Source organism: Hylobates moloch, unplaced genomic scaffold (genome assembly GCF_009828535.3).
Source record: "Hylobates moloch isolate HMO894 unplaced genomic scaffold, HMol_V3 SCAFFOLD_8, whole genome shotgun sequence".
In the NCBI taxonomy this organism is placed as follows: Eukaryota; Metazoa; Chordata; class Mammalia; order Primates; family Hylobatidae; genus Hylobates; species Hylobates moloch.
In genome coordinates this window covers 35,101,019-35,117,469 of record NW_026652283.1, presented here as the reverse complement: position 1 = coordinate 35,117,469, position 16,451 = coordinate 35,101,019, and the positions used below count along the sequence as shown (strand labels likewise).

Sequence of the window (16,451 nt, the reverse complement as noted above, 5' to 3'; positions counted from 1 at the left end):
TGCAGGCGCCCGCCGCCGCTGTGCCCGCTCCCCGCGCGCCCCGGGCCCGCACGGACCTGGCTGTGCTGGCGGCGCCTCCGGGACGCGGCCGCAGCCCCGCGCCCGGCGGCCCGAGCAGGGCCGGGCTGGGGCTCCGGCACAGGCTCCGGGCTCGGGCTCCGGCTCCGGCTCGCTGCGGAGCCGCGCGCAAACCTTCCGGGTCGCCTGCTGTTCACTTCTGGGTTCTGCAAGCGCCGAGGCGGCGGCGGCGGCGGCGGCGGCGGCAGTGGCGGCGGGAGGCTGGGTCTGCAGCGCCGCGCGGCCCCCAGTGCGCTCGGCGAGCCCCCGCGCCAGGCGCCCGGCTCCGGGGGGGCCGCGTCGGGCCCCCGCCTCTCCGGCTGCGCAGCCCGTCCGGCCCCGGGGGCTCCCGCGAGTGGGCAGCGCCGGGCGCTGGCGACTGCGCGCGAGGGGAGGGGGCCGGGCGGGGGGCGGGGGCGGGCCACGCGCTGGGGGCCCCACTCGGGCCCCGGGGCCTCGTCTCGCGCTCGCCGCCACCGCCTGGCAAAGTTGCGCTGCGCCCCCCGCCCGCGCCGCGCCGGAGGCAGAGCCACAAAGGAACTCCTCGCCCCCCTCCGCCCGCCTGAGCCGCGCGGGGAGGGCACCGGCGCCCGGCCCTAGGACAGCCCCTTCCCCAGCGCGGGGGCTCCCGGGGCCCCGGCGGCTGCGGCCATTGTCCCGCCCAAGCCCGGCGGCCGCCTTGCCACCCCACTCCCGGGTGATGGCAGGCTGGGGACTTGGGCCTGGCGGGCCACAGCCCTGACCAGGCCGAGCCCGCGCGGTGTCAGGCTGCCCCTGGGGGTCTCCGTCGAAGACGGCCGCCTGGAGGGGACCCCCAGAATGGACCCTCACCCCTGATAACAAACGACCTGCTCAAAATCCAGGCCGATTTTTTTTTTTAAGACGAGGACATAGGGGTGGGGAGTAGAAGTTTGCACAGGCCCAGCCACCCCTCCCTGGCCCTCGGCCGGATCCCCGACGGATGGGGCGGCCTGACGCTGGCAGCGGCTCTTCTCGCAGAGTCTATCAGAGGTGGCACCGGCTGTCCCCCGGCTCCAGACCTCAGAGCCATCTGTGTGACTCCTCCTCCCGCCTCACCCTCCCCAGCCAATCAGTCACCAAGTCCTCCTGATTCGGCCTCCCGAGCTGTGTCAGCTTCCAAACTTACACTTCTATCTGAGGAGGTAGCCGGTTCCCGGATCCCTTCACCGGCTTAGATTTCTATGGCATCCACCACCACCCGACCGCTGGGCCAGGAGGAGCAGGGCTGACCCTGCCCTCAGGGAGCGCACAGTCCCCCGGGAAGGGCACACAGATAAACAATCATCTGCCAGTGTTTGTCCTCCAGGAAGCATTTCCAAATTCAGTAAATATTCACAGAGGACCTACTAAACATCAGCCACTGTGCTGGTTGGCTGGGAGCACAGCTATTAAAAAGCTGGATAATGCCCCTGCCCTCACGAAGATTCTCGTCTAGCACAGGATGGCAAACACTGTGAGCAACTTGAAGACAGGGCCCATAGGGGCTGCTTGTTCTCAAGCCCCAAGCACAGTGCCTGGCACAGAGCAGGGGCACAAGAAATCTGTGTGGCATGAATTAGTTGGAAGTTTAAAGCATGGCAGGAGAGCACAGAGGAGGCCACTCTTTTTCCTGGAGAGGTGGAGAGGGCTTCAGAAATTGGCTCTGGGGTGAGCGAGGTGGGGAAGAAAGGAAGGCCTTCCAGTTTCCAGAAATGACGATAATCAGAGGACCAACCCATTGTTGAGAAATTCAATGAGATAATCAATTAACAAACGGGGAAGAAGAGACAAATTGCCTGTGCAGAATTCCAAATAATTTATGTAGACACTCAGGGAGGGGGAGCATCACTCCCTATTCCTTAGGAGTAAGCTGCAGATAGTGACGTCCTCCCCAAGCGCACAGTAATGGAAAGGGAGGGGAAAGGAGTAACTTTACAGGGAGAGACCTGATGACTGCTACTCAGACAAGTGATCAAGGCCAAGATCGACAGCCACAAATCATGTTGATATGTGCTTGATACTATGTGATGAAAATGACACTTTACCTTTGTGGTCTTCCTCCCAATAACCCATAACCCCAGCCGTGTGAGAAAAACAGACAGACTCCAATAGTGGGCCATCCAACAAAATTGCTAGCTGACCAGCACCCCTCAAAACTATCAAGCTCATCCAAATCAAGGAAGGTCCGAGAAACCGTCACAGCCAGAGGAGCCTAAAGACGCGGCCGGGTGCAGCGGCTCACGCCTGTCATTCCAGCACTTTGGGAGGCCGAGGCGAGAGGATCACCATGTCAGAGTTTAAGACCAGCCTGACCAATATGGTGAAACCCCATCTCTACTAAAAAAACAAAAATTAGCCAGGTGTGGCACGTGCCTGTAGTCCCAGCTACTCAGGAGGCTGAGGTAGAAGAATCGCTTGAACTCCGGAGGTGGAAGCTGCAGAGAGCCGAGATTGGGCCATTGCACTCCAGCCTGGGCAACAAGAGTGAAACTCTGTCTCAAAAAAAAAAAAAAAAAAAAAAAACAAACAAAACGAAAGACACATAACTACTAAATGTAAAAGATATTAGGTAAAAACAGTCTAAATAAACTATGGAATTTAGTTATTAATAACAATAATGTGTCGAGGAAAGTATCTACCAAGAATTGTAACAAATCATAACGAATAGTAACATAAGGTATTACTCATGGGAAAATTAGAGGAGGTATATATGGGAACTCTGTAATATCGTCTCAATTTTTCTATAAATCTAAAAATGTTCTAAAACAAATTCTGTAAATTTTAAAATTAATACCTTTAATTAAGGCATTAATTAATTAATTAATTTTAAAAGGTATTAATCATGGCATTGCTGAGTGGTTCAATGAAATAATGCCCGTCACAGCACCTAACACATTCTAAGCGCTCAAAAAAGTTATGTTATCAATATCATCAGTATCATCATCATTCTAGGCACTTAGAACAACAGCACATGCAAAGGCACAGAAGTTTAGAACGGAGAGGCAGATGGGAGACAGGATCCTGAAGGCCTTGAGTGCTGAGCTGGGGCCTTTGGAAGGGATTTATGGGGGAAGTGTACATGCTGGCCCACCTTTGCCCTACCAGTCTCCTCCCTAACCACCTGGAAAGCTGTGCTCCAGCCAGCCAAAGTGAGCTGCCATCCAAGGCCTTGCTATCTCACTTCTGAGGACTTTGCATATAATGTTCCCTCTGCCTGGAACACCCTCCCTTGCCCTTTCGCCTCACCTTTTCTGACCACCTTCAATTTATCCTTCAGGTCTTAGCTTAGATAGTTTCTTAAAAGCCTTCCAGAACCTTCCAAGATGCTATTAATATGATTTGGTTGGAGGCAGTTGGAGTGAGGTGCAGGAAGCTAGGGATGGAGAGACTGAGCTCAGCTCTTTGCCACTGGCACCCATCCACCTTTCCCCCCAAATCCAGCCATACTAGATGCTGCCCTGTCTCTGAACACACCATCCACCTTCATGATGCCTGGCCTCTGCTCATGCTGTTCCCTCTGTCTGGTATTCTTAGTCCTTTTCTCCTCATCTCATCTCTGTAGTGAACACCTACTTATCAAGTCTTAGCTCAAACATCACCTCCTGTGTGAAGCCATTCTAGATCCTTCACATAGAAAGGGCACTTTCCTCTGGTTCCCAAGGTGTCCATGGTCCTTCTGCCACACTGCTGGCAACACTCTCATCACGCTGCATCGGAATAAATGTTTGCTGAATGGATGGACAGCAAGCCCACTGTCATCCTCTCCAATTCTGCAGAGCTTTCCTCTAGGAGGCCCTCTATGGCGGCTCCAGCCCATTAACCCCTCTCCCTTTCTTTTTTTAGCAGTTAGCTCCTAATTGTATTCTAGCTATTGTGTGTGTAAGAATCAATCTCTTGGATTAGAGTACATTATTTAAGGAAGGAACCATGTCTCACACTTTCTGTTTTTTCACTCATTCAAGTATTTACAAAGCATCTACTCCAATGTTTCAGTTAGGGTCCCAGGCTCTGGAGAAGCAGCAGTGAAGAAGACCCCAGCTCTGCACAAATAGAGCACTGTCTTAACCAGACTATGCCACAGTAACAAAGAACTCCAAAATCCCAGTGACATAACACAAGAGTCATTTATTGCCCACTTGTGCCACATGCCCATCATGGTTTCTCTGCTTTAGTCACTCAGAGACCTAGGCTGAGGAGTCTCTTCCATTTTGGAGCTGCACCCACTGGAATTTGTGACCTTCTCAGTTACCATGGTGTGAGAAAAGAGAATGGATGGTTTTTCTGGTTGCTGTTGTTGTTGTTTTGAGATGGAGTTTCACTCTTCTTGCCCAGGCTGGAGTGCAATGACGCGATCTCAGCTCACCGCAACCTCCGCCTCCCAGGTTCAAGTGATTCTCCTGCCTCAGCCTCCCAAGTAGCTGGGAATTACAGGCACACGCCACTACACCCGGCTAATTTTGTATTTTTAGTAAAGACGTATTTCTCCATGTTGGTCAGGCTGGTCTCAAACTCCTGACCTCAGATGATCTGCCCGCCTCAGCCTCACAAAGTGCTGGGATTACAGGCATGAGCCACCACGCCCAGTCGAGAATCGATGATTTTTTTCAGGCATGGATTTTTCACTGCTTCTGCCTGGAGGTGCCACACACACCCCTTCTCACCATCCACTGGCCAAGACTAGTCACATGGTCCTGCCTACTGCAAGGGAAGCTGGGAAATACAGTGCTCCTCTGCAAAGAGAATAGACTGGACATGGGTGAGCTCTTCCACTGTCTGTCCCAGGAGAAAGAATTTAGCAAATAATTACTGAAGTAATGCTTGAATTAGGTTTCATAAGTGCTACAAAGGCAAGGCTGGAAGTGTCTGGAGAGTGTCTGAGAGAAGATCAGGGAGGGATTCTCAGAGTAGGGGACATTTAAGCTGACACCAGGGAAGAGTGTTTCCAACAGAGAGAACAGTACATGAAGGTTCTGGGGCAAGGAGGAGTTTGACACATTGAAGGGCCAGAAAAGAGAGGGGAGTTGTGAAGTGACACTCAGGGCTAGATGTCCCAGGCAGGCCCAGATAGGTAAGGGTTTAAGATTTTAGCTTAAGGGTAAAGGAAGTCCCAGGGAGATGTTAAGCAAGGATGTGATATGGGCAGAGTTTTCTCCAAAAGGTCCATGTGGTTGCTGAGGAGAGAATGGGCTGGAATGGGGCACAGTAGGGAAGCGGTGGGGGTGCTGGGGGCAGTGAGGAAACTTTCAGAGTCCTCCAGGTGAAAGGTGGCAATGGCTTGGACCTTGGCATTGGCAAAGGTGGAGAGAAGTGGACAAACATGGGATTTATTAAGGAATCAGCCCTACCAGGACTTGGTGACCGATAGATGCGGGGAGTAAGAAAGCAGGAGGTGTCCAGGTGACTCACAGGTTTTGCAGCCCTCACAGTGCCCAGCACAAGGCTGGCTCCATTACATTGTATCCCCAGCATGTTCACCATGGGACCTTGACCTTGGACTCATCTGGGACATCTAGCCCTCAGTGTCATTTTGCAATCCCACCTCATTCCACTCCAGATTCCCTGTTCTTTCTGTCCCTTCAGTGTGGCAAGCTCCTCCTTGCCTCATAGCCTTCACACTCCATTCTCTCTTTTGGAAATACTTCTCTCAGCTCCTCTCTGGTGTCGGCTTAAATGTCCCTCTCTGTCATCAAGCTAGCTAACCACCTCCTCGTTCTGCAGGAGGAGGGCTGTACCTCCCATCAGAACTAAAAACGCTCTCAAGCATCAACCATTCTTCTTCTTCTTCTTCTTCTTCTTCTTCTTCTTCTTCTTCTTCTTCTTCTTCTTCTTCTTCTTCTTCTTCTTCTTCTTCTTTTCTTCTTCTTCTTCTTCTTCTTCTTCTTCTTCTTCTTCTTCTTCTTTTCTTCTTCCTCTTCCTCTTCTTCTTCCTCTTCCCCTTCCCCTTCCCCTTCTCCTTCTCCTTCTCCTTCCTCTTCTTCTTTCTTCTTTTCTTCTTCTTCTTTCTTCGTTCCAGGGTACATGTGCAGGATGTGCGGATTTGTTACATAGGTAAATGTGTGCCATGGTGGTTTGCTGCACAGATCAACCCATCACCTAGGTGTTAAGCCCAGCATCCATTAGCTATTTTTCCTGATGCTCTCCCTCCCCCTGCTCCCCAAATAGGCCCCAGTATGTGTTGCTCCCTCACTATGTGTCCATGTATTCTCATTGTTCAGCTCCCACTTATAAGTGAGAACATTCAGTGTTTGGTTTTCTGTTCCTGCATTAGTTTGCTGAGGATAACGGCTTCCAGCTCCATCCATGTCCATACAAAGGACATGGTCTCGCTCCTTTTTATGGCTGCATAATATTCCATGGTGTATATGTAGCACATTTTGATTATCCCGTCTATCATTAATGGGCATTTTGGTTGATTCCATGTCTTTGCTACTGAACACATGCACTTTCTACTTGGACCCCCTACAGTAGTCTTGAGAGGGAGGCTGGTAGGAACATTATCCCCGTTTCACAGTGGAAAAAACTGAGGCCAGGGAAGGGAAGTGGTTGGCTACATCTTGGGGCCAGGCCTCTAGCTAAGGTCCTCTAATTCCTGGTTCAGAGTTTCTTTTACTGCAGTGCCTGGTGCATAGTGGGTGCTATATGGCATTTGCCAAGAGAATAAATGAATGAATGAATGGACGAGCACATGACTGTCTGCCCATTCACTTCTTTACCTTTGTTCATTTTGTTTCCCTCAAAGAGGCTGTAGATTGAGCTAATTAATAGATTAGGTTTAAGAGTCCCAGAGAGCTGTTTGAACCCTAGCTTTGTCATTTAAAGATAGTGACTCTAGGCAAGTTTCTTCCTCTCTCTGCAAATTAAGGATGCAAATACCTACTTTATAGAGCAGGTATTAAAAGAGAACGTGTGGGTTAGGCCAGAGTAATGTTGGCTGCCTGTTCTTCAGGGACCTTTCCCACCTTGCCTCCCTTGGAAAATCTTCCCTGAGAAAACCAGCCTGCACTTACCCACACCCAGTAAGAACCTCTCAAGCCCTTCTCATCTGTACCTCCCAGGTTATGACCCAGATGAAAAAAAGTGTCATTTAAACCGCAAACTAGATGCTCTGCCTTCCCAGGGCAGCGGCATAATTCACATCGGTGTGAAACTCAATCTCTCTGTACTCTCCTTTCCACTTGCTTGGGGGAGTGGGGCAGGAAGGGGAAAACTTCTACCACTTTCTCTGGGGAGACTCTGAGTATCATTTGGCCTTCTATTAAGCAGAGATATGAATGCAGCTTTGGGTAAACCAAAACTGTCCATGAGCTGAGCAGGAGATGGAGATCTAACTGGCTCTACATGATAAGCTGATGGGGATAATGGCCTATAAGTCTCCACATGGCATGGTCACTGCCAACCCTTTCATCCCCAACTAGAACTGTTTTCCCCCTTGGCCTCGGTGCTCCAGCCACACAAGCCCCCTGGAGTTCACAGAAGGCATGCTGATTCCTCTTGCTACAGGGACTTTGCACAGGCACTCCTCTCAGAATGTGCCCCCAACCATCTCTACCCTGTCACCTAGCAAGCTCCTGCTCACCCAACATGTCGTGGCTCACAGCCACATCCTGAGGGTGACCTTCTGCCACCTTCAGGATACTCTGGTAGCTCCATGGACCTACCTTTCCTTTTTTGCAGACTTATCTCAGCTGTAATTATTCATTCTGATTTCTAATTGTTTGCTTTGACATCAGATTGTAAGCTCAATACATATTTCTTCCTTCATGCAATAAAAAGTGACGGAGATTGAATTTTTGAAGGTGAAGGGGCTCAGAAAGTGAACAGGTTGAAATATTTGAGCATTATCTTGAAGTGTGGGGGTGATCCATAAAATGGGAGAGCCTGAGATGAGCAGTGGCCGGCACTGGTGGCTGAAGGACTCTGAAGAGCAGGGCTAGCCATTATTCAACTTTCTCCCCTTTGCATTGCTATGATACAACCCGTCTCCTTCAACCTCAGTAAAATAACCCGCATACTGAACGTGAGGTTGGCACAGGGCTGCCTGGCTTGGCACTGGGCAGAGGAAAGGTGAGCAGGGGAGAGACGAAAGGTGTGCTGGGAGAAGAAAACTGGGGCTGAAAGTGAGCACAACTTTGCAAGTCACTGGAATTTGAAGAAATCTTGGGGCCATCACTGGATTTCTTCAAGATGTGAGATAGGAAATTCCAGTCCATTTTTATCTAAATCTCAAAGGACTAGTAATCTGGGTTCTCAGCAGGAAGAATGCTGTGACTGATTAGCAATGTCTGTCATGGGCAATGACAACTGGTTACATAGATCTGCAGTTGAGCTTAGCATTCTCTTAGCCAGAGGGTGAAGACTATGTCTTAGTCATCTTTCACCACCAGTCACCATCAGCAGTGAGCTGGGGATTATGGGATGGAGGGAGATGGCAGTGAAATGGGCAGGAGGGCAGAGCCTTGACCAGGCAGGGCAGGACATGGGGCACCAGGTCCTGACAATGTTAAATCCTGGAGTGAACTTGGGCAAGCCATGTTGCATATCTGGGCTTCAATTTCTTCAGCTTTGACATGGGCCAGTAGTACCTGCGGCAAGTTATAAGGCAAGAGCATTAGTGCTTTGAGGTCAGATATACAGGGTTCAAATCTTGGTTCCCACTAGCTTTAGGACCTAGGAAGATCTCAGTCTTCTCATTTATAAAACTTCACAGGTCAGTGTGCCAGGATTAGAAGTAGTACACACCAACAATTAGCAAGCATTTGCTATAAGCAAGGCACCTTGCTGGACTTTTGGGGACTTGACCTCACCCAGAGAAGGGAGAGTGGCCAGCACAGTGCCCAAAAGACAACCAGTGCTCAGTGACTGTTCACTCCCTTTTTCCTACCGAGTCTAAGGAGCTCATGGGTGTGGAAGGGCTCTATCATCCATAAATTGTCTTCGGAAAGCGAGGCTGATGACAGTAACTACTTACAGCCTTTCCCCCAGCTGGGCTGACAATCTTCCCGTGCTGGATCCTCGCAGCACATCTGGACCCAGCTCCCTTTCATGACTGGCCCGGGGGCTGCCAGAGGAAAAGGGCAGAAGTGCTATAATGAAAGGGCTGACAATTACCTTCCCTCTTAATTACCATTTGCAGTAATTAAATAATAATAGCCTTTTGTTGGCCCTGAGAATTTAAAGCAGCCCACATCATAACATCTGGTTCTGCCTTTTGCCAGGAATTGAATGCCCATAGGGACAAGATGGGGAAATTGAGGCAGAGGGGGGATAAGGCTAGCCATTCTTAAGTCACACAGAAATCAGAATGCCAGCGTTAGGGCAAGGTCCTTAAAGAAACGATTCCAAGTGGCAGATAGCCGCAGCCCTGCATTTTGGGTGCCAGCTCAAACCACTCACACGCTGTGTGGTTTGGGTGGTTCACTCTCCTCTTTGTGCCTCAGTTACTCCATATGTAAAATGAGATGGAGTCAATACTTGACCTGCCCTGAGCGTATTGTTCTAGACTTTACTTTGTTCATACGTAGTAATGAGAAATTCTTTTTGCAAACTTTGGGTTGCTAGAAATAGAAATCCACCATAGACCAGCAAATAAACAGAAAAAAATGGGTTGCCAGTCTACTAATTCTAGAAAGGGTTGAACAGCCGGAGGTCCTGAGACATCTGCATTTTGTGTGTGAAAAAAGCAGAGGGCTCAGGAACAATTAAACCAGAGACCAGGACATCTCAAGGCCTCCTTCCTCTCTGCACCTCTTGAACATCAGCTTTATTCTTTCTCCACCTTTCTTCAGAGAGTGAGGAACACGGAGTACCAACAGCTACTCCAACCTGCAGTTCAGACTGTCAGCCACCTACAGGCATCTACCCTCACTGGTCTGGCTTGAGCCAGGCAGCCACCCTTGAACTAATAACTGCATCCAGTAAGGCAGGGTCTATAATGGCCTATAGCAACTTCAGGGATGGAGTAAGAGAAGGGGCCAGTCACAGAGTTAGTAGGAGCCACTAGGCAGGCAACATAATAGTCATCCACTAAAACAAAATTCCTGCACGTGGCCTGCAAAACAGTGAAGGGAAAGTTGCTGTAAAATCAAAGCAATGGCATAAATTACCAGGAACAGAGAAATACCAGAGGCTCCCCTTGGAGGGGAAGGGGAGAGCTGTACCATCTCAGGTGGGCTTGACTTCAGAGCCCAGCCCTCTGAGCTGGTGACCCAGTCCTATGTGAGCATCCCCTTTGATCACTACACCGACCTGGAAAAAAGCAATTCCCAGGCTTTTCCATGGCCTGAGTGAACATCGATTGGTGCTGCCTGCCAGGCCCCTTCTTTGCGGGTGTTTCTGGTGGGGACCAGCGGGTCACATAACCCAAGCCAGGCCAATCAGAATCCTTCTCCTGGTCTTTCCTTGAGAGACACCCAAGGCCACAGCCCCATCCAAGAGAACAGACATCCCATGACGAGAGTGCAGCATCCCCCTGCCTGGTCCCAGCCACCCCAGAGTTGGGCCTAACTGCAAGCCCTTCCCTTGGTTTGGCTATATTGAGTCAATCAAATCCCTCTTTGAGTAGGTGTATTCACTTCCTGGGACTGTTATAATAAACTACCACAAACTCAGTGGCTTAAGACAACACGAATTTATTCTCTGGAGGCCAAAGTCCAAAGAGAAGACATCAGCAGGACCATGCACCCTCCTCCTAAGGCTCTAATCCTGTCTTGTCACTTCCAGTTTCTGGTGGGTGCATAACTCTAATCTTTGTCTTTGTCTTCCCACAGCTGTCTCTCTCTCTCTTTCTCTCTCTCTCTCTCTCTCTTTGAGATAGGGTCTTGTTCTATCACCCAGTCTGGAGTGCAGTGGTGCAATCATGGCTCACTGTAGCCTTGATCTCTTGGGCTCAAGTGAGTCTCCTACCTCAGCCTCCTGAACAGCTAGGACTACAGGCACATGCCACCATACCCAGCTAATTTTTTAAAATTTTTTGTAGAGACAAGTTCTCACTATGTTGCCCAGGGTGGTCTCAAACTCCTGACCTCAAGCAATCTTCCTGTTTGGGCCTCCCAAAACACTGAGATTACAGGCATGAGCCACCGCATCTGGCTTCCTTCCATCTCTTATAGGGACACTTGTTGTTGGATTTTTGTTCACAGTTGAATGCCTACCCAGGTAGTAATCCAGAATGATCTTCAGATCTCATCTCATGATCCTTAATTATATATGCAAAATGCTTTTACCAAATGAGGTCACATTTACAAGTTCTGGGAGGTAGGACATGGCATATCTCTTTTTTTGGAGGGGGGGGGCACCATTTAACCCACTATAGCAAGCCTATGTCATTTGTAACCAAAAAAAAAAAAAAAAAAATCCCTCGTATATGCCCAGGATTAGGCATGGATCAGTCCTCCTCACTGTGTTCTGGTCCTGAACTCTGAAGCAACATTTTAATAACTAACTCCAATCCTTTCTGAGAATGTGATCCATCTCTGAGCCCCAGGTTTTGTTTTCCACCTGTAAAAATGGGGCAAATACCATCTAAATGGTGGTTGAGTGGATTAAATGAAGGGTCATCGGTCAGACCCAGCCTCACACTTTAAACATCAGAGCTTTTTCCCAGCCTTGACGGCGGACCTGAGCACTCAGACCACTGTGAAGGAGCAGCCCTGCTTACAAATGAGCCACCTGACACCTGGTTCATTCATCAAATTCCCAGGAGTCCTGGCAGCCTGAGTTCACCCAGACTAGACCCTGTGCACCTGAAAAGAAACAAATTTCTGCTTCTGCAGCGCTGAGGGCTGGAGCCTCTGGCTAAGTCTGTCAGCCTTGTAGAATGACAGGAATCCGAAGGCTGATAAAATGAGGTTGGCAGTCCCATGAAGAAAATCCCAGAGATTAAACCCAAAAAACCCAACACAATATTAATAGCTGTTCCTTATTGTGTATCTCCTGCAAGCCAGACCCACACTCAGGCCCTTGCCCCCACTCCCTTTTAATCCTCACCACAATCCTATGAGGCAGCTTTCATGATCCCCGTTTTACAGTTGTTGAGGCTCAGAGAGACGAAGCCAGTGATCTAAGGCCACACAGCAGAGTAAATTGTGGAGCCTGAGGCAACTCCATAACTGTCACCTCAGCCATAAGTGCCTTCCCAGTCTCTCCTCCCAACAAAGGGTGGCATCAGAGCAATTAGCACCACGGTGAGATAGGATTCTGAAATATAAACTGAAGGGCTTTCGCTCACAAAATGTCCTTGTCCCCTTGGTCATTCCTCCATGGACTTTGTCTTGTTCACAGTAGTATGCCCAGTGATTAAAAGAGTGCCTGGCACATACTCTGTACTCAATAAACATTTGTTGAATGAATGAATTCAGTTAGTGAGGGCATTCCGGTGGTTAGTGCCTCAGGGAAGAGATGACGTGATAACACAGACAACAAAGGGATCCTGGTCTGGCCTTTAAAGTGTCAAAACCCTAGGCCCAGACCAAAGAGCTAGGAAAGCACGTGATATATAAGGAAACAGTTCATCCCTGATACTAGAACACACATCTCCTGGCCCTGCCCCTCTGGGAATGACGGGAAGGGGAAGGAGAATCAGAGGAGAAGCAAAAACCAAAAACAAAGCTCTCTGCTTTGTAAAGGCACTTGAAAAACAGAAAGTACTGTAGACATTATAGTAATTACACAGGGGAACCTCAATCCTGCTTCCCCCATCTCATCCCTCCACTGACAATTCTTTCATCAGTCTCCAAATCCATGGACACTTTTCCTTTTTTTGTAAATTACACATATTTTTTTCCATTCTAAAAATGATGCATGCTCATGATAGAAAATGCATAAAAGTTGGCCGGGCGCGATGGCTCACACATGTAATCCCAGCACTTTGGGAGGCCGAGGCGGGCGGAACACGAGGTCAGGAGATCAAGACCATCTGGCTAACACGGTGAAACCCTGTCTCTACTAAAAATACAAAAAATAAAAAATTAGCCAGTTGTGGTGGTGGGCACCTGTAGTCCCAGCTATTCGGGAGGCTGAGGCAGGAGAATGGCGTCAACCTGGGAGGCGGAGCTTGCAGTGAGCTGAGATCGCACCACTGCACTCCAGCCTGGGCGACAGAGCGAGACTCCATCTAAAAAAAAAAAAAAGAAAAGAAAATACATAAAAGTCGAAGGAAAACAGGAAGAATCTCCTTCAGGTCCATCACTTAATAATAACTAAGATTTTTATGTATTCCCTCCAAACACTTTTAAAAGTTGTGGTGATTTGGGGCCAGGCGTGGTGGCTCATACGTGTAATTCCAGCACTTTGGGAGGCCAAGGCAGGCGGATCACCTGAGGTCAGGATTTCAAGACCAGCCTGGCCAACATGGTGAAACCCCCATCTCTGCTATAAATAAATAAATAAATAAATAAATAAATAAATAAATACATACATACATACAAAAATTAGCCAGGTGGGGTGGCGGGTGCGCCTGTGGTCCCAGGCGCACCTGTGGTCCCGGCTACTTTGGAGGCTGAGGCAGGAGAATCACTTGAACCCAGGAGGTGGAGGGTTTGAGTGAGCCAAGGTAGCGCCACTGCACTCCAGCCTGGGCAACAGAGCAAGACTCCATCTCAAAATAACATAACATAACAACATAACATAACATAACATAACATAACATAACATAACATAACATAACATAACATAACATAACATAACAATAGTTGTGGTGATTTGGTAATATAAAAGCATATATAATTATTTTGAATATCTCTCATTATAATACATTGTCATTGGGAAAAAAATAGAACAGAAAGAAAACATAAATATTAAACAGAATCCCCCAATCTCAGACACAATCCAGGTTCCTCCCTCCACCTCCTACTGTTTTCTGGGACTTGTGGTTTTGGTATGAATGTTTTTTTAAGGACATATATGGGGAAAGGAGGAGAGGAAGCAACACTTCGTCTTGTCCAAAACAGGATTTATGACTTAGAAACGCAACAACTGCCCATCTTTCTGGTTGCAACGTATCTTCAGTTTCTGAACCAGGAGCAGAGAGTGAGGGGAAAATGAGATATTTACACCTTACACTTTCTTATCAAGTGCAACAGGGGGTTTAATTCCACTTCTCAACCCACCTCCATCACTTCCTAATCTGTGAGAAGTCTTGATTCTGGCCATGGGTTGATTTTCAATGCTGGTTTTCAGTGTCTTTCTTAGAGAGTTTTTGTCTTTTTCTGGGTCTTCACAGGTATGTTAGTGGGTGTATCAGTAACTGCTTGCTAGGATCCACTTTATGTATTGACAAATTATAATTTTGTATATTTATGGGGTATAAAGTGATGTTATGTGCAGAGTGTGGAATGAGAAACCCACTGTAAAAGTTCATCCTTATCCTATTTGACTTCTCATGGCATGTCTCCCCAGCGACCACTTCCTCCTACTCAAAATGCTCACCCCCCTTGATTTCTGTGACACCACGGTCACTGCACTGTCCCTTTGCCTTCTGATCTGTCCTTTTCTGTTCATTTTGCTGGTTCCTCTTCCTCGGCCATCTTTCCCTAGGGTTCATTCTCGCTCTCTCTTCCATCCCCTCCATGACTTACACAAGGTTAATTCTCCCTCCCTGATCCATCCCTGCAGCCTCAGGACCACATACTCAGTGGATTGCTGCACACCTCCCCCTGCTCATCCCTCAGGAATCTGAGATTCCACGTGTCCACAGCCTTCTCATCACCTTTCCCGGAATTCATTCTTCTTGCTGGACTGATGATCTCTCATCCTCTTCCATTCACCCACAAGGGTTGGCTCAGTGTCATCTTTAGCTGTCTCTCCCCTTTACCCCACATACCACTGAGTCCAGCTTAACTTGCTTGGTTTTGGTGGTGGGGGTTGGGGGTTGGTACATTTTCATTGTGAAATAATTTCAGGGCCAGGCATGGTGGCTCACACCTGTAATCCAGGTACTTTGGGAGGTCAAAGCAGGAAGATGGCTCCAGGCCAGGACCTCGAGACCAGTCTCGGCAACACAGCAAGATGTTCTAATATTTCCCTTTTATTTCTTCTGGCAGCGTAAGACCAGCATCTTCTTTTGTTTCTCTCAGCTCTGTTCTTTGAGATTTGACCGTTTTTTCTGTGTGAATACTCATTCCTTTATGATTTGTTACTGCATAGTTAGCGGACTTTTCCATGATTTCTGTACATCAGTCTTCAAGGAGAAATATTTATTTATTTGTTTATTTACTTATTTATTTTAGTGTAAACATAACTTTGCAAAAAATTTTATTCATACATCTTTTTTTTATTTTTATTTTTGTGATGCAGTTTAGCTCTTTGGCCCAGGCTGGAGTTAAATGGCATGATCTCGGCTCACTGCAACCTCCACCTCCCAGGTTGAAGCCATTCTCCTGCCTCGGCCTCCCCAGTAACTAGGATTACAGGCACCCGCCCCCACGCCTGGCTAATTTTTGTATTTTTAATAGAGATGGGGTTTTGCCATGTTGGCCAGGCTGGTGTCGAACTCCTGATCTCAGGTGGTCCACTCACCTCAGCCTCCCAAAGTGCTAGGATTACAGGCGTGAGCCACTGCACCCGATCCATACATAATTTTTTAAAGCTTGATATTTTACTCTCCAGTGATCAGGGCTGATTCTGGCTGATTCCAAGTATTTTTGTGTCAGATTCACCTTACCTAAAACTTCACACTTGAAAAGGACAACTTGGAGTAGGGGGGGAATTGTCATATTCAGCAGAAAACAAAATCTCAACAGATTCCCCCTTTGGATTACCCAGCACTTCAAATGTTGGGGTTCCCTCTTCAAGCACCGTCTCTACTGCATGCACAGCTTTGTGTGGTGCAATCATTTTGCGTGGGAAAGTCTTTCCACTGTCACACCCTTATTCTGCAGCATCTGCCACCAGCAAAATGAGGTTGAAAAGCATGAGCACATTTTTTCCAAAGTTCTGTAAAGTGTCACGCATGGGGGGAAAACGCCAGGTAATCACATGGAATGTCAGAATTGTACTCAGGTTCAGTTTCTTTGCGATCACTCTGCTATCATTGCTTGTTTTGAGTCTACTATTTAAACACAGGGATATGGGATATGACGGGTTGGAGGTGCAAACTGCACCAAAGTTAGCTTGAACAGGAAGAACCAAAGTGAATGTACTCTGTAAACAAGCAAATACATTTTACAGAGTTTACATATACCAGGGCAAAATGTCTACCTGGGAATTCTCCAAATAAACTTCCACTTTGAACCTAACATTTATGAAAAGATAAGTAGTACGAATTTGCTCATTTGAACTGTACATATGTATGTGTCTATGTATGTGTGTTTATGTATATATGTATATGTATACTGAATATATAATTATATCTAAAAGCAATGGGAGCAATTGCTCACATGTTTTAAGGGAGGACTGTT

General features: G+C 48.1%; 1 protein-coding gene across 5 annotated transcripts in view; it reads right to left on the bottom strand.

Moving 5' to 3' along the window:
* ZNF362 (zinc finger protein 362) overlaps positions 1–16,451 on the bottom strand; it is a 182,285-nt gene that overhangs the window by 41,964 nt on the left and 123,870 nt on the right. For 2 of the 5 annotated variants that reach the window (XM_032160150.2, XM_032160153.2), the window contains exon 1: positions 57–315. The exons of 2 other annotated variants lie outside the window; for them this stretch is intronic. Coding sequence is in view for 1 of the 3 variants with exons in the window: in XM_058443465.1 (XP_058299448.1) it covers positions 13,047–13,168 (122 nt within the window). In the remaining 2 variants the exon portion in view is untranslated. Of the gene's footprint in view, positions 1–56; positions 316–13,046; positions 13,169–16,451 lie in introns of those variants that run through there. One more of the 5 variants, XM_058443465.1, reaches the window with a different exon arrangement.